Consider the following 21,710-nt stretch of genomic DNA (forward strand, 5'->3'; position numbering starts at 1 on the left):
GTTGTTATAATTAAAACAAATATTTAAAGGACATATTGTTACATTCTGGCAACCAATTTCAATCCTTTTTCTTTTTATTAATCAAAACTGAAACAAACACTTTTAAATTTTATTACAACCAAATGAACTCCCGCGTGGTTTAAACGGACTGAACGGTTCACTCGATCACCGGCGCAGCGAATGAATAAAACGCGCGGGAGCACAACCGCGGTCACGATCACGCACCAACAACCCGCGGGGCATATGCGTCAACCTATCATCATCATCATCGCCATCATCATCATCAGTCTGTGGGCGATGTTCATGGTGAGGTTTAGCGGGTCGGCGCAGTTATGTCTCAGTTCACGCCCGTCTGTTAAACCTGTCTGTTGTGCGCGTCCGGTCCTCGCTACTACGGCCTGCTGTGCTCATTGTGTCGGGAGAAAATCTTGCTGCGCACGGTGATGTGAACGGCCGTTGCCCGTGTACCCCATCAATCGATCTGGTAAGGGTGCAACTCATCTTCAGCGACACCACCGTTCGTTGTTCTAAGGCGTTTTGCTGCTACTTGTGAGACAATTACTGCATTATCAGCCCTTACCAACACAGTGATCTCAAGTGATGCGTTTTAGCAGCTAAGGAGCAATTAAACACGTTCAAAGAGTCAATCGCAATTTTTCGGTGTGTACGTGCACCTCCTGTGTGGTACTTTAAACGGTTTGGGTAGTGGCCCGTTTGTGTGCGCAGTATCCAAAGGTTACTAAAAAAGTGTTCGCAGGTGTGTCAAGCTGCTGTTGCTGGTTGTTAGGGATACAGGGTCTAATTATTACCCGTTTGATGGTTACAGACAGAGACAGAAAAAAGTGCTTTGTAAGTTCATACCGGTAACTAACGGGCGTATAGATAGAAGAAAAAAGCGACCGATTTAACTACACAGTTGGAAGAAATGCACCACCACCATTTAGACGCCGGGTCGAGTGCATTACAATAGAATTGAGCATAAGTGCAGAACAAGCATTAAAAAGAAATAAAAGCAGTCAAGGCGGATGGGGGAGGAAGGGAAGGGAAGGGAAAAGAAAAAAAAAGATGATTCTACCCTGGCCGACTATGCTGCTCGGCTAAGCTATGCGGGCAGGTAAAGCAGACGAACGACGAAATAGAATAAACCGGTTAAAAAAGGTGCCTGGAAAAGAAGTTCAAAAGGAATGCCAAAGAAGCGAGCGCGATGGAATGTATTTCGTTTGGTGTCGTCTGGTGCTTGTGCTGGGACTGTGGACTGTGAAAGAGGGGGTGCACTTTCTAGGAGAGCGCATATATTTTTTTCTCCATTATGCTGGAGCCACTCCCTAGGATGATGATTAGGCTAAACATCACCTGTCCCTGTTGGTGGGGTTGGGTTCGATCGGTTCACTGCGGTGGGAGCCACTTTTCCCACCCATGTGAGGTTGAGTGATCGTCATCGTCGTATGATGGCACACACATATGAAGCGCGTTTACACAAAAACCACCGGCATTATGTCATCGTGAACCATCTCGTTGCTGGCTGACCGGCATAGTAGGCTCTGGCCTAGCAGCAGCAGCAGCAGCAGCAGCAGCATCAGTTATCCAAGGTCGTGGATGATGATGATGATGATGATCGTAGCTCGAAAACAAATCGCGCGTTTTTTAACGTAAAAGGGCGATGGAATTTGGAGCGTTTCTGCATACAATTCGGTTGAAAACCGGTTTATGCTGCACGCTAATGCAATTCAAATATGATGTAATGCGTTGTGGTAAAGGCGCTAAGGTCTTCAATACACCGATAAAACCGCAAACAAACGCAACCAGTGGAACACAGGTGACTAACGTACAGACATACATGTTTAAAGCATTTAGTAAATGTTTGCCCCTTTTGCATGCGCTGTTCTACACGGGAGTGTTTGCGCTTTGCAACTAGAATAAGAAATAAATATTGATCTATAGTGATAACGGCCATGGCGGGCGCTCCCCGAAGGTCATGTTGGATCATATCGCTTAAACTGTTGCTGCCGCCCAGTAAGAAGTTACAATCGTTTGATCAAATTATGAACCCTGCCGGCATGTTTCCCATGGCCGTTCAATTAATGAGCTGTGTGTGTGTGTGTGTGTGGTTGCGGTTCAACAACTTCTGGCCGATAAAATGTGGTTCCGATTGAAAGAGCACCAGCAGAAAACAGGGGTGACAATTGTAGACGTCCCTATTAGAGAGGTCACTGAACGCCGAAAAGTGGTACCATAAATGGTATCGGAAATGGTTTGAGTTTTGGGGTAAAAAAAAACACCATAAATCTGCTTTTAGGGAATAGTTTGTTATAAATTATCTAAAATAAATTTCTTCTCTTCTAAATCATAGAAAGTTCGGAAGAATTATGTGTACAAACTAGTGATAGGAAAAATGAAGATTTCGTCGGAATCGATTCCGGCTAGCTCCGAAGTTTTCTGGAATCGATAGTAAGTCTGGAATCAGTTTCTGGAATTGGCTTTGAAATTGGTTCCATAATTGGCTTCGAAATAGGTTCCGGAATCGGAATCAGAATCAGCTCTGGAATCGGAATTGGCCCTGGCATCGGAATTGGATCCGAAATCAGAATTGGCTTCGGAATCGGAGTCGGTTTCGGCATTTCCATAAGAATAGGCATTGGGATGCACTGATGCTGTATTGATAGCCGCAAAGAATCAAAATTTACTTGTAAACGATCCATTCTCATGGAGATTTCCGGACGGATTTTGCATCTGGAACTTCTTATTTCAATTCAAGAACTCAAGAACAACGAGAATTCAGATTCTCGTTCCGGAGCTAATTGCATTTCTGGAGTCATTCCTGATTCCGTTACCGGTGCAAATTGCGATTCCTATGTCGATTCTGATTCCGGAATCGATTTCGAAGCCGACTCCGGAATCGGAATCGTCTCTGAAATAGATTTCGAACAGCTTCCACCACTGTTTAAAACCACTCAGCAATGCATCTAGATATCGTAATTGATCAAACAAAGATCATTTGCACCACTCGAGAGCAGACAAACAAATGTGATGTTGATATATGGCTTTCGTTTGCTTCTGGATGACGAAAGGTCCAACTGCTACTAAAATATGGGAGGGAGGTGGCTAATTGTTTTTAAACAGATTACGTATGGACACATTTGTGTATCAATCGATTCGGTTTTGCAATTAAGCGTGATGGGTTGGCTGCTGTGTGGCCAGGTGAGCGTGATCAACATGTGCAGTACACGTTCGATAAGCACGGCGACCATCCATGTTCGCGTATAACGATTGTCATTCATTGATAGCACAATGATAAGCCGCCCTTTAAATGTTTTCCCATTATCATTTCAATAAGTCTTTTTCCCATTTCATTGCAGAAGCTTTGAAAAAATGATACCACGAATCTGGCAGGTGATCCTGCTACTCCACTGCGCGGTGCAGTTGATCGCTGCGCAACGCAGCACGTGCTGCGAGTCGTACTGCTACAACGATGATCCCGAGCGCAAGCAGGTGAAGCATTTTGCGACCAAAACGATGTACGAGCTGGTACGCGCACCGGACACGGATCGGCAGCATATTGTGCCGAGTAAGTGCTGTTTTTAGTGTATTGTTTATAGTTTTGATTTATTAAGTTTTCCTCCTTTTTTGCAGACTGTGTACCGGTGAAATTTTGGCTGCTCAGTCGCCACGGCACGAGACTACCGGGAAAGAGTGAAATCAATGAGTTGCCGAAGCAGTTGAAATTGGTAAGTGGTCAGTGCTGCTGTCGCTCGGAGTTACGATTTGCCCTAAAATGGTTGCCTTTAATTAAAGCTACAAGACGCGATCATGGATAATTACTTTACGCGCCGCACACCGCCCGACAATGGCCGCATGTGTGAGGAGGACTTGGAGCTGCTGCGCCAGTGGCACTGGGATCCGAACATAACCGAGCAGTACGATTCGTTTCTCACCGACCAGGGCTGGGAGGATCTGAAGTACATTGCACTGCGGGCGAAGGAGAAGTATTGGCAGGTGTTTGGCAGCGGCTACCAGCCGGCCAAGTTTATGTTCCGCCACACGAAAACGCAGCGCACGGAGGCAAGCTTCAAAGCGTTCGCGGAGGGCCTGTTCGGTCGGGAGGAGGCGCAGCGCGTGAAACCAACGCCCGCGACGGAACCGGACCGCCTGCTCAAACCGTACGACGACTGTCCGGACTTTGACGCGAACAAGGATCGGAACAAGCGGGACGAAAACTCGGAGGTGAACAAATTCCTTCGCTCGGCCCTGTTTACCGGCACGGTGTGGGACATTTCGCAGCGGCTCGGCTTCCGGCACAATCTGAGCGTGGAGCAGGTCGAGACGCTGTGGGATGCGTGCCGGTATGAGCAGGCGTGGAAAATTTCCCGCCCCAGTCCGTTCTGTGCCGCCTTCACGGGGGATCAGGTGCGGGTGCTGGAGTACAAGGAAGATCTGGCGTACTACTACCGCCAGAGCTACGGGTACGGGCCGAGTACGGAGCTTGCCTGCCACGCTATGGCGGATATGCTGCGGCAACTGTCGTCCCGCGATGATCCATCGGTGGTGGCGTACTTTACGCACGATACGGAGATACAGCTCTTCCTGGCTGCGCTCGGGGCGAAGCGTGACGAGATGCCGCTGCGGGCGGACAATTTTCCGTTCATGCGCAACCGAAAGTACACGACGAGTGATATCCCGTTTGCGGCGAACGTTGCTGCGGTGAAGTATCAGTAAGTCGCCCGATAATTAGTCGTGATGTAAACTAGTTTGAATTAACGGTCTTTTTGGGGGATTTCCCCCCTTTTTGCAGGTGTGCCGAGCAGCGCGAACCTGAAAGGGTGATATTTTTCCTCAACGAAAAACCGCTCATGCTTGACTGGTGCAGCGTGGGACTGTGCAACTGGTCGGACGTTAAGCAGAAGTACCAAAGATTCACCGAGGGCAATTGCGATCGGACGTACTGCCAGAGCAGCGGGGCAGCTGGGATGCATTTAGCCGGCAGCATCGCTTTGGGCGTTGCTCCTCTACTACTGTTGGCCGTGCTGCGACGGTTGACCTCCCTGCACTAAAGTATTATCTTGTAACCCGTGGGGCAAAAGTGAAATCTAATGTTAAGCAGTTTATAAACGTTTGTCATCGGTTGGGCGTGTGGATTTACAGACATACATATGAGAGGAAATGTATGCTTTCTTTAACAACACACTATGGGGATTTGTTTTTCTGTGTTTAAATTTACTTATCACTTTACTGACTGACTACTGACTTGTTCGAAGAGGTATTCAACGTTTTAAACTGGTTTGTGTGTTTTGCACGATGTATTATTTAGTATAGAATTGCCTCTACGAAAATTAGCTCACTTCTATAATGTCTATTTGGTTGGTTATGAATGCAAACGGGTAGATTTTTTTTTGTTTATTTTATAGTTTACATAACTTTTTTGCTTCCGAGGCGATAAATGCTTCATCTTGCGCACGATTGTCGAAACCAATTGAAGAAACACAACAACTAAATGCAGATTTAAATTGAACAATATGGAAAATGCAAGCAACGGAACTACAATCTTTGAACCAGTGTCCATATAAACTGCATCCTTTAAACAGGGGAAATAGGGCAAATAGGGAAATAGGGTACGAAATCTACAATATCTAATGTGAAAGGAAAGTCGTGCATACCGTCCATGTGAAGCACAGCAAGCACAGCGTGTCTTGTTCCGTGCGTGTTTACTTCAATTCCGGGTACGGAGCGAATGAATCGCTATGCTTGCCAGTTACTCTGGCCACCGTTCTGTGGAGAAAAATGACAAGGATGCATTATTAACGTGCACATTAATAAGACATGTTGCGGTATGATTTTAAACAGCGTTCTTTGAATGACTAAGCAAACATACGGCACTTAGAGGCCACTTACCGGAAGAAGAACGACGATCCACGCTTGTGCTGTCTATCCAGCAGCAGCCGGGCGTAGCAATCGCGCCAGTTAATGTAATGATCCATCATGGGCGGGTTACCGGCCTTCAATCTGCATTAAAAAAAAGTTACAATTAACGGTTAACACATTATAACGATGGCATCCAGCAAGAGCGTCGATTGTTACCTGGAGCCCTGGACGGCCATGCAGGTCGACACGACATGGTACGGGTAGAAAACGCTTGTAACCGAAAAGTGAGCGATAGTGTTCACGTGGCCACAGGTTGTTTTGTTCGCCCCGGAATACTTGGCGAACAGGTAGGTGATCGAGCTGGTTAATGCCATGCACGACAATTCCATAACCATGCGGGGAATAAGCCCCGAAAAGAACCCGCCAATACCTTCGTGCGCCCAGATTTCCCTGATCGAACCGAACAACCCATCGTACATGTGCTCCCGGCCAATGAACTGGGCCATCATCCGGATGGACACCACGTGGAATGGATGGGAGATGAGTATGCCGCAAACGTGCGTTACCGCTTTGCGCACCAGGCCAGCCGGCCGGGTCTGGACTTTGCCGTCCTTCGTGACCATGTACTCATCGACGTCTTCGTACGTCGCCTCGAACCAATCGAAGTCATCGAAACGGTTCGGTGCCTTGCCAATCACCACCACGGCCATCCTTTCGCTGTAGTACGAGCTGAGCACATTGCCCAGCAGTCGGGCGCTTAGTCCCCGGAAGCATCCGAAAAATCCATCCACGCTCTTGATGTATGCAGCTGGCGAAGTTAAAGGAAAGTATACGTGAAAAAGCCTTCCCAGCTCAGGCGATCCCCGTGGACTAGGGACCGGTTGAACGAAACAAAACACGTACCGTATTGGAAAATGTTCGGCAGCATCAAACGCTTCGCACCAAAGAGCGTCCTACCGGGGCGTGGTGCGATCGGTTCGTAACCGAGCTGCGGGAAGGCGATAAGACATGCGGATTGCGATAAGGATTTAGCTGGTTAGCGGCGGAGGATTAGCCACGGTCCGGCGCGCACCACGTACCTGGATGAGCGTTTTGGCATACTCCAGCGGATACAGGGCCGTCGAGCAGACGAGCCGAAAGCCAAATCTTAGTGCCGGTTCGATTTCATCCTCCTTCCGGTCGTCGTTTCCTGTCGGTAAGCCAACAATTCTTGCCGTTTCGGGATCGAGAGCGTGCATGTTACTCTACAACTTATCGTACTTTCCTGGGCGATATTTATTTGACTAAACTCCTGCACGGCACAGAGAACAACAATGTTACGATGATGTGTCGGTGTTTTTTTTTGTTCCTCGAAGTGAACACACACGACATTTAGCAGCCGGCGGTCATCGAGCAAGACAGCAAGGTGGCATATTGTGCTTTGAATATTATTATTTCACTATTTCCAAAGAGAGAAACGAGCTTAAATTGGTTTAAAACGTATTTGATAAATTTCTTCATAGAAATAACATCGAATCATTGATTAAATTTGTCTTTTTTTTACGATAAAACACAGATATGAAACTCCCAGTGTGCAGCAAATGTGTTGACAGGATAATTCAAGGCAGTGATTTGAACGGACCGTTACTGACTTTTTAAATGCACAAAATGTTTCCTCAGTATGTTGCTTAAAATAATTAGGAAATACTAAATATTGGCCGGATATAGGAAGACACATAACAATGTGTACTGTACCCTTTAAATGGTTAAAATACACATCAGATTATAACGTTAATATCGCACACGTTGAATTTTAATAGATTTTCAACTTCACGCACTTTTCTACAAATTGCCAGACCATACATCGTCATAAAACCTTATCGGTATTTTATCTTACCTATCTTACCTTTTCTCTATGGCTGTATGCAAACACAAAGATAAGAATTCCAAAAAACTGTTTGAGTTATGCAAGATATATATTAATTCCCGTTGGTATATAATATAATTGTTAGTCAATACTGTACGATTCGCTTGCGTTACACAGTATAATGTAGTGTAAATATGGCCTTTTGATTTTATAGATACAGAAACCGATGATAATTATCATTGAGGTGAAGCTCTACCGAGTTAATCCGCATTAGAGGTAGTTAGGGGGTGAGCAGCATCCTAGGACAGCTTATGTTCAGCGGCAAGTTGCTCCAAGCATTTGCCTATCACATTATAGATTGTCGTCATCGTCTGCTCCGAGGTGTACGGTTCGTTCACTTCAGGCACATGCACAAACAGCGTCCTGTCCTGGTTCACATCGAGCGATTTCACATATATGTAGCCGCAAAGGTAGCTGCAACAGAAGCGAGTATTTACATTCCGTTATTGAAACGACCACAGTAAACAAAAAAACATCTGCTTTGCTATTACTTTCCCACATTCGTCGAGCAACAGCATGCTACATTCGTTTCGAGGTTCAGCTCCTTGACCAAGCGTTCGACATTAAGATTCGTTTTAAGCATCGCGCACTCTTTGTCGTTTGCATGCTTTCCGTTGAGTGTTATCTTATCGCTGGGCAAATAATGCTGCGCGAAATCGGGCTTACTGTAGCCGAACGTGTAGGAGAAATGCTCCAGGTTGATTGTGTTGATCGTACCATTGACGCCCACGTGCACTACCAGCTGGAATGGATCAACAGGTAACCATCGACACACATTTTCGGTTTAATGGGTACAATTATCGATCATTTCAAACGAACAACAAGGCCAAGAAGGTTAAACTTACGTCCGGTTTTTGGTTCCAAATATGTGGCAAGATACGATTCACCTCTTCGTATATAACGGGTACTTGATACTTTCGCAGCTGGTACGCATCCTTCCGGAAGTGGAACACATCGGGCAGCAGCGTTACCGCTTCCCAGCTCGCATTACGCTCCTCGTGCCCTGCGAACGGGCCGAATCCGGTAACGATGATAATTTTCTCTGGCATGTTCGCGCAAGCTGCACTGAGCCGACTAGATTGGGAGCTGGACGAAACACCTCCTTTTTGTTGTTGCGAGTGAGATAATGCAGAGGGTAAATATTTACGTTTGCATCTGTCACGGAATCTGTCACGCACAGATGATTGCGCGTGAGACTGTGCGTATCGAATTTGCGCGAAGATAAATTGGGCACAAATCACAGGCCGCTTTTTTAGTGGATGTGTAGATAAGAAAACATTTGTGATAAGAAACCGTCAACGATAAAATTTTAAATTGTGCTACAATGTTGCAAATGTTGCGTGATGGAGAAATGCTTCCCGAAACAAATCTAAAAAAGTATAAAATAATTTAATGATGCACTGAAGTGAAAAAAAAGAAAAAAGAAGCGGATCGGTTTAGATGAAAGCTTAATAACGTGAAAATATCAATATTTTTTTTAACGCAAATTATCGAATATTTTTTATCGTTCGCCAACTCCTTTGATGGTCGTACGAGATCGTGCGAAAACCACTGTACGGGATCAGCTGCTGGTTGCTGTCACACATCTGTCAAAGTGTGGTAGTGTTTGTTTACGTAGGAAAAGGGAAATCGATAAACGTTTCAGCTCGGAGGACGAATTATTTCCTGTTATCAGTTCATTAGTTAAATGTAATTTTGCGCACGGGATTGCAAGTACCCGTCACAACCATGATTCACCTCACCGGACAGAACTACTCCACCAAGGAGATCATACAGAACATATTTTCGCCCATGGTGGGAGCCATCGTGTCCCAGCAGGCCGAGGAGCTGTGCCAGAAAAACAATCTTTCGTTTGTGGAAATGTTACAGCCCTTCCTGAAGCTTTCCTCCGATGGTACGTATTAACGCTCCAACGGTGATTGTATCCGCGTTGACCGGTACTGTTTGCTTCCTTATTTTCGTAGCACACTTTCGCGACATTGCCGGCACGAGCGTTTCGATCAAGGGGCTGCGGATCAATGTGGTGGACGTGAACTGGCGCCCACCGCAGACGATACTGGCGAAAAAGATGCTAAACGAGGCGGTCACCACCGCACCGGGCGGCGATAAGATGCGGGCGATCAAGCTGGACGATGGTAGCTTCGTGGACATCCCCGTCTCCGAGCCGTGGTTCGAGCAGTGGCGTGAAACATTTCTCACCGTGCAGTTCCCGGCGGACCACGAGTTTACCCGGCATCTGCTGTGCTCGTTGATCGTCGTCTCGAGCATCGATCCGAACCCGATCGAGACCGCCAGCCAGCTGACGAAAAAGATACAGATGATGCAGAACATTACGCCGCCCCGGCTGCCGAAGTGGTTCGCTTCCGATGCGCTCAACTGCTACGTTATGCTGCACGACGGATGCTCTGGGGATATTGGAAAGTGTGTTGACGACAGACGCAGAGTGCTTTGGCAGCTGTATTTAATCCTATTTTGAAACTCCTTTCAGGGCTCAGCAAGCGTTCGAAGGGCTGAAATCGACCTACGGCGAGCACAAGTGCTTCCTGCTGCAGATTAATTCGCACGGTGGCCCACCGACCGACTGTCCCGACCCGTGGGTAAGGTATCTGAAGAAACACCAACGGTCGGAACCGAGCACGGCAAGCGATGTGGACAGTGCGCCGAAGACACCGCAGGATATGGGCTCGGTAACGGGCATGCCCACGACGGTGGTACAATCGTCCAATCTGCTAGTGCACGGTGGCGGTATAAGCAGCAGCGGCAGTAGCCTCTCGTCCGAAACACCGCCTTCCGGCATTGTGGTGGGTGAGGTGATTGCGCATCCGCTGAGTCCGGTGCAGGAGACGGGCATCGAGCTACAGGAAACGTCGAGCTTGACGTCGAGCATCGACAGCCTGTCGCTGCAAACGATCAATCCGAACGTGTGGCCGATCGAGAGCGACATCGAGGTGGCTCACGGGTCGTTTCTGACGGCGGGCGATTTGGACAACCTGAAACACTTTGTGCAGGATTTCGCCGTGCGGGCGTTGATTCCTTACGTGGAACGGTTGGTGGGCGTGTTGAACGATTCGGTAAGAGTTGGCATGAAATGATAGGGAACTATTTCATGACATAGAGATTATTCTCTTTAATTGTAGATATCGAACAAGAAGGGTGTCAGCCGATCGCTGCTAAGCGCGACCAAGCGATGGTTCGTTACGAACAAGCCGGGAGTTAACACGAACCAGAATGCGGTCGTCTACACGAACGAATCCACAGAGCTGCAGACGCGAAAGCTGGGCGATCTGTACTTCATGTTCAGCCACTATTCGCTCGCCTTCCAAGCCTACCATCAGGCCAAGCGTGACTTCAACGCTGACTCGGCGTGGCAGTACTATGCCGGTGCGCTCGAGATGGCAGCACTGGCCGCGCACATGCAGGGCACGGCGAGTCGCAAAACGTACGACTACATGGAGGAAGCAATACTGACCTACCTGAACAGCTGCAAGCTGCCCCAGTTCGCTACCCGTGCCACGCTGCTGTCCATGGAGTGCTTGCGAGCGGCCAAACAGTACAACGAAGCGGCCAAGCAGTTGATCCGGATGACGAGCGAAGATTCGGACCTGCGGTCGGCACTATTGCTCGAGCAGGCCTCGTACTGCTTCCTGCTAGCGAATCCGCCCCAGTATCGTAAGTACGCGCTGCATTGCGTGCTGGCGGGCCATAGATTTTCCAAGGTGGGCCAGCGGAAGCATTCGTTCCGCACGTACAAGCAGGCGTACCAGGTGTTTGAGAACCGTGGCTGGAGTTTGGCGGAGGATCACATCCAGTACACGATCGGCCGGCAGGCTTCGAACCTGAAGAAGCTGGACGAAGCGAGCCTCTGTCTGGAGCATCTGTTGCGCCCGTCGAGCATGCAAACGGCCACCCAGCAGACGTTGTTTTTGCGCGAGTATCTCAGCACGAAAAAAGCACTGCAGGCGAAGGGTGGCGAGGGAGCGAACGATATTCCATCGATTGCGCTGCCGAAGATTGTGCAGACGATGACGAAGGTGCTGGTAACGTCACCGCCGCCGGTTTCGAATCCGCTGCACGTGGCGGCAACGAATATTAACATTACGGTAAGTCTGTGGCTTGGGTCGGTCTGATGGTACAGTCATCACGTCACCTCGTACGACTTAACTACATGTCCATCATGAGTTGAAGCCCCGCATGGAACGCGCACTGACCATACACACGTAGGACTGACTATTAGCTGTATCTTTACAACATGCTCCTCTGTTTTTTAGGCTACCCCAACGGACGAAAACGTGTGGAACAAGATGGAGGAAATGTTGGTGCAGAGCGCTGCCGAGCGTCCGGTGATGGTGTTCCGTCCCTCGAAGTCGCTCTTCTCCACCGAGGCGCCGGCGACGGAAAACCCCCGCTCCGTGCACGGGGAACCGATCGAGGTGGCGTTCAATCTGGAAAACACCATCAAACCGGCGGTGCTGTTCGAGAACATCAACCTGCTGTGGGAGTTCCGCCGGGAGACGGGTGAGATTTTCTCCAACCGGCCGCTCTTTCTCGGCGACGTTAGCTTGGAGGAGCGGTCGGAAATTGAGAACGTGGTCGCGTCCAGCTTTGTGGCGCTCGTCACGTTCGGCGAGCATGAGACGAAAACGCTTGTCCTGAAGCTCACGCCGCGTAGTACCGGCCAGCTGCGTATACTGGGCATCGTCGGTAAGATATCGGCGGCCCAGCCAGCCGGTTCGGGCGAAGCGCCGTCCCTGTGGGGCAAACAGCTGTTCGAAGCGCAACCGATACGGGTCGGCAGTGCCGGTGGCAAGGACGGGAACAAACCGGTAGCTGCAGCTGCTGCGTCCGCCGTGGCGGCCTTTGATCGCAAACTGGAGATTGAAATTCTTCCACCGGCGCCGGCCCTGCACGTCAGCTTCAGTCGCGCACCGTCGGAGGTGCTGGCGGGAGAGGTTATTCCGCTGAAAATGAACATGACAAATGCTGGCGTGAGTGTGCTGAACGATATTTACGTGTGCATCGACAATCCACGGTATGTGTTGCTGAATCCGAGCGAAGCGGACATACCGCTGTCGATACGGCGCGATTTACAAAACCTGGCCAACGAAAACGTGGGCCGAGATCGTGAGGCTCGCAAGCAGTACGTGTGTAGAGCGTTCCGCGAGGCGGATGGCAACTTTATCGCTCCGAACGAGACGAAGACGGCCACGCTGTGGCTGCAGGCCCCATACTCGAAGGGCCAGAAAGACATCAAGCTGATGATTTACTATGCAATGCCACAGGACTATCCGAAGTTGAAGTAAGCAATGGAAATAATCGATGGTTTTAGGAATGGTTGCTAATTTTGGTTGCTTTCAGGCATCGTCTCGTGCGTCATACGTGGAACTTTAACGTGAACGATTCGTTGCTCGTCGATGCGAACTGCAACCTGAGCAATCCGACCAAACGTGAGCTGGGCGTTGATGTGAATGTGAAGAATCTAAATCAAGTCCACCATCCGCTAATGACGGAAATTGTTATCAACGAACTGTATCTTTACTGTTCTGCGTACGAGCTGCAGCAAAATAGAGTGGTTTGTATGTATCAAGGAGCTCCTTTGCCTTTAAAAACACACAATGACAATGTAATTGATATTGTATGCCTTTTTTTAGATATTAAAACACCCGGCCACACCAAACTGCAGTCGGGTGGGGGGCTGAAAACGAATGAAACCGTCAGCCTGCGCTGTAACCTGCAGCGTCGTACGGCCGACGTCGCGTATGATGGCAACTTCCAAGGTTACGTTTCGCAGAAGCTGTCCACCGTGACGGTGCGCGCATCGGAGCCGGCCGCAAAGGCAACACTTCCCGCGCTGGAAGCGGCGGGCAGTTTTCTGCTCAAGAACGAAACCAAATTCATACGCGTGTACGAACCGGGCAGCAATGAAGAGTTCAATCAAATAGTCAACCAACGGGACAGCCACATGACGCTCTGTGTGAACTGGTCCGCCACGATTAACGACAACGGTGCGTCCCGAAAGGCGTACGGGCAGCACTTTGTGCAGCTGAGAAATCTCTACGACACGTAAGTGGAATTGACGGGGTTTTTATTCGGTTTTTTTCTTTAATCAATAGCTTCTGTTCGTTTTTTTTCGTTGCAGTGTGTACTGTCCACCGTCCGAGCGGCTGCAGCAAATCACTTTCACGGGCCAGTCGAACGTTTATGGTATTTTTGATGATTTAGATAAAGTGATGCCGGTCGAGAACGATGATATTGATAGCGGCTGGGGCGTTAATCAAAGGTATGCTCGGTTTTTTTGAATTTTCGTACGAAATAATAACATAATTTTGTTTCGTTTCATTTCTTAGCTATGTGGCGCAAAGATGTTTCCTGGAGGAAAACTTCCAATCAGTTGAACTGAGAGCGTAGGATGTAAGGTTTTGAAAGTATCTTATTATTGCATATTATCGCATCAAATAAAGTATTTTTAAACTTATTTCTATTACTGCACATCCGTAATCCTAAAAATGTAAATTTGAAGGATATGATTTGATTTTCCTTTGACAATTGCTTTACCTACATCTCGTCCTCTTGTTCTGTGGTGAACTTTTGGATAAAAAAGCTGCAAATTTATTGAAATTTAAAGTTTTATATTTAATTTAATTGAAAAAGCGAATTTGGATCCTTTTGTTCGTGAATAACTGTATCCTTTCCACAACACGAAAGAACTTTGAAAGCAAACGGTCTACGGACCTTCTGTTCAGCGACAAAAGTATTCAACTGCACCCTCTAAACGATGTAATCCCGGCCGGCTGTGCTGTCATTGCCGCAGGTACCCGTTTTCAGGGGAATTAAATTTAAATAACAAGGATACATTCAGTCAGGTATGAAAAGGATTTAGGCATCCTGTTTCATTGTGGACGAATTGCTGAAAAATACGTGAAAAACTGCTGCTTTTTTTAGTTTTAAATTGACAGAGCACATGACAATTCCGTGCAAGCGATTGTACTGCTTGAAAAACACTGCTTCTGTGTGGTTTAAAAAAGCGTTGACTCCACCACACCAGCATCGTGTGTGCGGCAGGAGGATAAATTGAACATTTCCCACGAGATCGGGGTACAAACCGCATCTGTCCGTTGCAGAGAGCGAAACGTTTGACCGTATACACGCGTACGGTCTCTGTGTGTCGTGCAGTAGTGAGTTTCACGTACGTAAAAACCCAGTGCGGCGTGTGTGTTTCGGGGTCGCCGATTCGCGCATGGTCGATGGTGACTTGCTCGGTCTGTCGGCTGCTGAAGAAGCTACAAAAAACTGCTGCACTGAGATAGACATCATTCTAGCGCACCGCTGGAAAGCCGTGCAGTGTATCGCTGTGAGCTGTTATTTAAAGTGTTTTTAGTTTGCAAGTGTTTTTAGGGAGTGCAAAAAGTACGTGCCGGTGAATAAAAAATGCTGCTCAAACAAATCGGTACCGTTCTGGCGCGTGCCGAATGCCAGCGTCGTCATCGTGCTTTGCTCCAGTGTGAGTTTTTATGTTGTAGAATGCAAAAAAAGCATTGCTTAGTATTGAGTAATAATAATTTGTTCTTCTTTTTTTACCCCTTTTGCCAGTGAGTCGCCACTTTGCCGCCGTTCCGTTGGCCGAACCGGCCGCACCGTCGCTGAAAACCGAAGTACCTGGACCCAAGTCAAGGGCACTGCTGCAGCAGCTAAATCAACTGCAGGTATGCTGCTCACATCCAAGTAGTCGCGGAACATGAAGAAAAGCACTTCCGAGAGAATGTCCCAGAACCGTGCGGAAGGGCGTTGATTGTGCATCCCGGATCGGTTTCCTTCGCGTTGATTGCGTGCATGAGACGCGTGTTGATGGGGCGCGCCCTATGCCGCGAACACACACAATTGGTATCAATTGAAGGGAATTGCTTTCAATCAGTTGTTTGCGTTGTTCCAAAACAACGCGCCCACCAGCGTAGGGCGGCGTTCGTTCGCCTTTTCCTCGCTTTTGCAAGTTCATTTTTCTTCCGATGTACACCGTCGATGGGGGTTCGTTCGTTCCTTGGGACAGTCCAATCCGCGCCGTAGTGGCTCAGTCCGTCAATGAACTGTCCCTGAAATTAAACGCGTATGATTTTTTGGGAGGATTGCGGTGATTTATGTAGAACGCAAACAAAAAGAAAGGGTGTGTTGCCGGTCACACTTGGAGACGATTAAAGTTATATAAATAACCATCACGCCACTTTGTAGTAGGAGGTGTGTGTGTGTGTGTGTGTGTGGATGGGACACTTTTCGTACGGTTCCCTGACCTCTATAATGTTGAGGTGAATTTATTGCGGTGCCGGCGTACGGTACCGATGTTCCCTCGCCGCCAGACATTCCTTCACCATTATTCGCATTCTCCCCCTGCGCGAGTGTACGACGATTGATCATGAACTTGATCTCTGTTCTTCTGCTGTCCTACGCATTATTGTGGCGCTGTTTGAACCACGCGTTTCGCTATTTTTGGACGTTCCTGTCCATTTGCTACCTTGCGTTTCCCAGTGGCCCTACAACTGGCGCTCCATTGACGGTATTTTCTTACGTTTTTCCCTTCCCTTTTCTTCTTCCCGCACACACAGAATGCTAACTCGGTGCAAATGTTTGTCGACTATGACAACTCGTACGGAAACTATCTGCAGGACGTGGACGGCAACGTGCTGCTCGACATTTACACGCAAATTTCATCCGTCCCGCTCGGTTACAATCACAAGGAGCTGCTGAACGTGTTCCGGGATGAGCACAACCTGTCGAGTAAGTGTGTTTGGGGTGAAAAGTTTTAAGACTGTTTATTAAATTAATAAGAATTTAGGTAATTTTCAAGCAGTTCAAAAAGTTCGCTACAATTGGCTCTACATTTCTTATTGGAAATCTAATCTGTTTGCTATTTTTAACATTATTTTAAACATTATTTCGATAAGCTATTTCGGTACGATAGCAATTGTTGACCGTTAAATGCATGCGAGATAATAAAGTAGATGGCGTGTGCCGTCTGGTCAACTGCAAGATAAGAGATTCGTTGCTTATGCAGTGTCGGCAGGGGAGTGTACATAAAACAATGGTACACGTTGGTTGCTGCACCTGCGTGGTTCGTTTTTTGTTATGCATTTTTGGATGCAAAACGCAGCATTATCTGTCGTTACAGCTATGTCCCTCTTATCAGATCCCCTGACCGTGTCGCGTGGCAAATGGGTAGAGTAGAATTTAGTAGGTGGGGGGAGGGAGAGTCCAACCGTTATCATACCGGTTCGTAAAAGCGCGCGTTAGAGACAACCTGGAAATTGTTTGTCAAGGTTAGGCAGTTAGCGGTGCACTCAATGTGCAACAGATTGAAGGGTGAAGGGTGCATTTTGATGCATGTCAAAGAGGAAATGCAACTATGCGGGAATGTGTAATACAGCTTGGTTACTTTCACATCGAGGGGATTTAATTAAGGGATACAATTTGCTTTGATTACTTAATTAAACTGTTATTTTCCATGTGGTTATGTTGAGTTTAGGGAATATGAAATGATTAGTAGAGTTAAATTATTTTGAATTATTAGATTATTACAATTTGTAGTGTAGGCCGCAAGGAATCTATTAAGATATTTATTTGTTGTTTTTATGTAATTCTAACATGTTTTGTTACTTGAAGTGCAAACAAAATTACTCTTTGCCGTTTAATTCCTTTATTCTATCGGTCAAAATAGCTGTAACAAATTCCCTTTTAGCCAAGACACACACCCCGGCCAAATTATAGCAAACATTATAGCAAACTGTCCCAGCCACACACGCGCCCTAACGGTTACTTTCCAAACGTTTTCCAGCACTCATCAATCGCCCAGCGCTCGGCGTGTTCCCGGGCGAAGATTGGCCGAACCGGCTCCAGAACGTGCTGATGTCGGTCGCTCCGGTTGGGCTCGATCACGTCACGACCATGATGTGCGGTTCCTGCTCGAACGAGAACGCGTTCAAAAACATCTTCATCTGGTACCAGAAGAGGCAGCGAGGCGAAGCCACCCCGTTCACCGAGTCGGAGATCCAGTCGTGCATGATCAACCAGGCCCCGGGCGCGCCGAAGCTGAGCATCCTGAGCTTCCACGGTGCGTTCCACGGCCGGACGCTCGGCTGCCTGTCGACGACGCACTCGAAGTACATCCACAAGATCGATGTGCCGTCGTTCGATTGGCCGATCGCACCGTTCCCGCAGTATCGCTATCCGCTGGAGGAGAACGTGCGCGAAAACGCGCAGGAAGATGCGCGCTGTTTGGCGGAGGTGGAGCGCTTGATTGAGCAGTACGGCAAGCGGGGCATCCCGGTGGCGGGCATCATTGTGGAACCGATTCAGAGCGAGGGCGGGGACAATGAGGCGTCGCCCGAGTTCTTCCAGCAGCTGCAGAAGATTGCGAAGGCACGGGGCAGTGCGCTGCTGATCGACGAGGTGCAGACGGGCGGTGGACCGACCGGTAAGATTTGGTGCCACGAGCACTTCAATCTGCCCAGCCCGCCCGACGTGGTGACGTTCAGCAAGAAGATGCAGCTGGGTGGATACTATCACGGGGCGCACATGAAACCGTCGCAGCCGTACCGCGTGTTCAACACGTGGATGGGCGATCCGGGCAAGCTGCTGCTGCTGGAATCGATTCTGCGCGTGATCAAGCAGGAATCGTTGTTGGAGAATGTGCGCCGTACGGGTGATAAGCTGAAGCAGGGTCTGATGGAGGCCCAGAAAGACTTCCCTCATCTGCTGAGTGCTGCGCGCGGCCGGGGAACCTTCCTGGCGATCAACTGTGCCACGCCCAAGCTGCGCGATGACATTGTGGGAGCACTGAAACAGAAAGGTAAGGATTTGGGGGGTGGTGGGGAATGGATTCTGTCGTTCCGATTCCGGGGTTTTTTTTATCGTTTCCGTGGTCTCTTGTGCTCCAGGTGTCCTGTCCGGTGGTTGCGGTGAGCAGAGCATTCGCTTCCGCCCGGCACTGATCTTCGGCGAGAAGCACGTGGACATCTTTATGGACAAATTCCGGCAGGTGCTGAAGGAGGTGAAGTAAACGCACGCCAAACGCCCAGCACCTGTGCCAGCTAACTTACTGCACAGAAGCGGATGAGAATGAGCGGACAGCTGCTACATGAATGGATTGGAATTGAGGATGTTTGCTATTTAGCAACCACGCTACATTGCGGACAAAATGGGAAATGGATTTGCTCCGATTAGTTTAATAATCTTCCACGCACAGCACAGCGACTTGCGCACAAAATGAAGCAGACATTAGTAGATTGATTCGTTACGGTATGGTATGATCCCGGTTAGGTGGTCGCGCGGTTTCCATAGCGGGGACAATAAGATGGACCAGAGAGTTCTTCCCTGTCTGCGTACCGCACAGCCGTGGATTTGTTTTAGTAATGCTTGTAGCTGCCATGTTGAGAAATCGTCTAAGCTATATATAATAGAAACTCTGCCAGTACGACAGAGAGGGAAATGAAATAATATATAACAAAAGTATAAAACACACACACCAACACGCTACATAAAGCGTGAATGAGAGAACATTTGTCTTCCAATGAGCGATCAAAGTGATTCCAAATTAATCGGTGTCCAAACGGCGACAGGCCCAAACTGTCTTCTAGGCAGGGCGTGCTAAACCGTTACAAAATAAAATAGATAAATGTTGTCGCATACAGTAAGCACATTTGTGTGGCGTTTTTTTTCAAAATTCATGAACAAAGAAACCTACATGAAGGGGTTTATCTCTATTTCCTCGATTCATTTAGTTTTGTAAAACATGTTTTTTTTCCATCGCTTTTGTTGACTCGCCTTTTAGAAGAAATGGATTTACATCAAAAGCTTCCGTTTGCGCAAATTTCCAGCCGTCCATGGGAAAAGGATACGGATAATGTTTTGTTTACCTTTCCTTAAAGTGGTCTTGCGGTTTCCTATCTACATCTGAAGAAGCTACGCCGTACCTTTATCGATGCTGTTGCCCTTTCAAATACAAAACATCGCCTAACGAAGGTAAGTAACGAACCGTGTCCTTCTCTGCTCACAAAGTTGGGAAGATTCGGGCTTAAAGAAGAAGCAAAAAAAAAGTTCTCCCAGTTGTTAACAAATTTGTCCAGCGCTTGTGGCACACAATTGTGCACAATCTTGCCGTGGTGTATTTCTCCTGTTCGCCTTTCCGCGTGTGCCCGCCGGTGCTCGGGATATCATTGCAGCGCGTTTCGGAAGGCGGTACGCGGGCAAACTTAACGAATTTTGTCCTAACGACGGGCGACGACGATGATGATCTATGCAAATGTTTGGCTTCAACGTGCCAAACCAGGACAGAGCCCGGGTGGAGCGTGTCTCATTGAAGGTTCGACAGTACGGGGGGCCCGATATAACGACCTTAAAAGAAGCGCTGGGATAGCGAAAACCGGGCAAAACCGAACGGCTTGTTAACCATTTCCGTATGCTAATGTATTCAGTGCCGGGTACGAGACGGGTACGGGTGTGTTCGATGGGACAGAAGGGGGAGTGGGACGTTGCTGGAAGCGCGTACAAGCGGGGCAAACTGGGTAAACATATTTTGGGTGCAATTGTCGTTCTTCTTCTTCTGGGTCTTTTTGAATTAGACGGACGAACTGGCAGTTGAGGTTTCTTTTGTGGAACGATAGGAAAGATGTTTTTATTTATGTATTAAGTTAGAATAATATAATAATGAAAAATGAATGCCTTTTTACAGCGTGCATGCAATTGATTCAAACACTAGGGTCATTTAACAAAGTTTTTTGAATGTTTCAACGAAGAGGCCTGCCAATAAAAACTCCTTTATAAAGAAGCAGACAAGGCACTGTTCAGGTTATATTAAGATCCTCTTGGAGGCCACGCTACATTGGAGCTACACTTTCTAAGCAACCCATGTCGGCAAGTAGACAGACAACCATGGTACCAGTGCGTTTCCATGACAATCGCTCGAGGTCTTCGGGGGCTCGGTCTCATCATCATCTTCGACGCATTTGTGAAACATTCTCTCGTGTACACTCGCCGTACTTACTACACACCTCTCAGCAACCGTTCATTAAAACGCAAACAGTGGGTCGAAATGGAAGGGAAAACCCCCCAACGCTAGAAAAACTTTCCGCTCCGGAAGACTCCGGGCGTCCCTTTTCCTTCTTTTTTGGTGAGCATAATACGTTCCGGTCTGATGTATCAAACGCACCGGAAGTGGGAGAGTGGTGGACAGAATGGGAAGTTTGATTGTCACGAAAAAGCATCGACCACACTCTCCGCCGTCCCTCTACAGCAAGAAAAACAGAAGGAAGTGGATTATACCCCAACCGCCGCCAGTCGATGGTGGGATGGTGATGATGGTGAGTAGTAGTTTCTTTTTTTTGCTTCCCTTCACTCCCTCTAAAACATGGTAATTTGCATTTGAAAAGCATGTCAGCATTGCGGTTAAATTTTGCCAACAACTTCACCTACCTTCTCAACCCAAAAATCAAACAAAAAAAACAAGGGAAAATAAAAGAAAAAAGGGCTCGTATGTGCCTCCGTACTCGTGGCTCTGGCAGTGGGAAAGCATTTGCCCGATGTGTTTGTTTTGTGTTGCTCACGGCTTGCTGTGTGTGTGCGGGCAATGCGGGCTATGGAGGAAGTTTTGCGTACCACGAAAGAGCCGTATCGTTCGACGGGTGTGTGAGTGTGTGTGTATGCGCGTGTCTGTATCTCCTCTGTGCTGTAATATGTTTAATGTGCCACACACAACGGACACATTTTCTGCACCATCGATGAACATCTACTCCGACTGCGTATTTGTGTGTTAAATGTGTGTGCCGGGGCTACCGGCATACCGGCGAGCTCAACAAAATGGGCTGCATTACAGCAAGTAAGGAAGGAAGAAGAAAAGAAAAGAAACCCAGAACAAATTAAAGCCTCCCCTGCATGGGCTGGGCCAAAGTGTATGAATATCAGGTGGTCT

General features: G+C 48.0%; 5 protein-coding genes across 7 annotated transcripts; 3 read left to right on the top strand and 2 right to left on the bottom strand.

Moving 5' to 3' along the window:
* Nucleotides 1–119: 119 nt before the first annotated feature.
* On the top strand, nucleotides 120–5,184 carry LOC120948682 (multiple inositol polyphosphate phosphatase 1). 3 transcript variants are annotated; one of them, XM_040365295.2, is made up of 5 exons: nucleotides 120–484; nucleotides 3,357–3,565; nucleotides 3,631–3,725; nucleotides 3,793–4,709; nucleotides 4,790–5,184. In XM_040365295.2, exons 2-5 carry the CDS (start codon nucleotides 3,370–3,372, stop codon nucleotides 5,046–5,048), a joined length of 1,467 nt encoding a protein of 488 aa, XP_040221229.2. In that variant the 5' UTR covers nucleotides 120–484; nucleotides 3,357–3,369; the 3' UTR covers nucleotides 5,049–5,184. The 3 variants fall into 3 exon arrangements, with proteins under 3 accessions (XP_040221229.2, XP_049463136.1, XP_040221230.2); XM_049607179.1 differs by lacking the exon at nucleotides 120–484 and adding an exon at nucleotides 541–757; XM_040365296.2 differs by lacking the exon at nucleotides 120–484 and adding an exon at nucleotides 758–849.
* A 192-nt stretch (nucleotides 5,185–5,376) lies between these two features.
* On the bottom strand, nucleotides 5,377–7,211 carry LOC120948683 (mitochondrial carrier homolog 2-like). Its single transcript, XM_040365297.2, has 5 exons — nucleotides 6,936–7,211; nucleotides 6,760–6,844; nucleotides 6,073–6,664; nucleotides 5,887–5,997; nucleotides 5,377–5,763 (listed from the first exon to the last, which is right to left on the bottom strand). The coding sequence occupies exons 1-5, from the start codon at nucleotides 7,092–7,094 to the stop codon at nucleotides 5,700–5,702; spliced, it is 1,011 nt and encodes a 336-aa protein (XP_040221231.2). The 5' UTR covers nucleotides 7,095–7,211; the 3' UTR covers nucleotides 5,377–5,699.
* A 581-nt stretch (nucleotides 7,212–7,792) lies between these two features.
* LOC120948684 (pyroglutamyl-peptidase 1) lies at nucleotides 7,793–8,903 on the bottom strand. Its single transcript, XM_040365298.2, has 3 exons — nucleotides 8,608–8,903; nucleotides 8,254–8,504; nucleotides 7,793–8,176 (listed from the first exon to the last, which is right to left on the bottom strand). The coding sequence occupies exons 1-3, from the start codon at nucleotides 8,809–8,811 to the stop codon at nucleotides 8,002–8,004; spliced, it is 630 nt and encodes a 209-aa protein (XP_040221232.2). The 5' UTR covers nucleotides 8,812–8,903; the 3' UTR covers nucleotides 7,793–8,001.
* A 457-nt stretch (nucleotides 8,904–9,360) lies between these two features.
* LOC120948681 (trafficking protein particle complex subunit 8) lies at nucleotides 9,361–14,234 on the top strand. The gene is made up of 9 exons (XM_040365294.2): nucleotides 9,361–9,656; nucleotides 9,727–10,183; nucleotides 10,251–10,833; nucleotides 10,900–11,862; nucleotides 12,031–13,058; nucleotides 13,118–13,335; nucleotides 13,411–13,822; nucleotides 13,899–14,039; nucleotides 14,107–14,234. The coding sequence occupies exons 1-9, from the start codon at nucleotides 9,491–9,493 to the stop codon at nucleotides 14,165–14,167; spliced, it is 4,029 nt and encodes a 1,342-aa protein (XP_040221228.2). The 5' UTR covers nucleotides 9,361–9,490; the 3' UTR covers nucleotides 14,168–14,234.
* Nucleotides 14,235–14,798: 564 nt separating this feature from the next.
* On the top strand, nucleotides 14,799–19,449 carry LOC120948680 (4-aminobutyrate aminotransferase, mitochondrial). The gene is made up of 5 exons (XM_040365293.2): nucleotides 14,799–15,260; nucleotides 15,350–15,462; nucleotides 16,354–16,525; nucleotides 17,580–18,593; nucleotides 18,682–19,449. Exons 1-5 carry the CDS (start codon nucleotides 15,188–15,190, stop codon nucleotides 18,801–18,803), a joined length of 1,494 nt encoding a protein of 497 aa, XP_040221227.1. The 5' UTR covers nucleotides 14,799–15,187; the 3' UTR covers nucleotides 18,804–19,449.
* The last annotated feature ends 2,261 nt before the right edge of the window (nucleotides 19,450–21,710 follow it).

The sequence above is a fragment of the Anopheles coluzzii genome, chromosome 2 (genome assembly GCF_943734685.1).
Source record: "Anopheles coluzzii chromosome 2, AcolN3, whole genome shotgun sequence".
Taxonomy (NCBI): Eukaryota; Metazoa; Arthropoda; class Insecta; order Diptera; family Culicidae; genus Anopheles; species Anopheles coluzzii.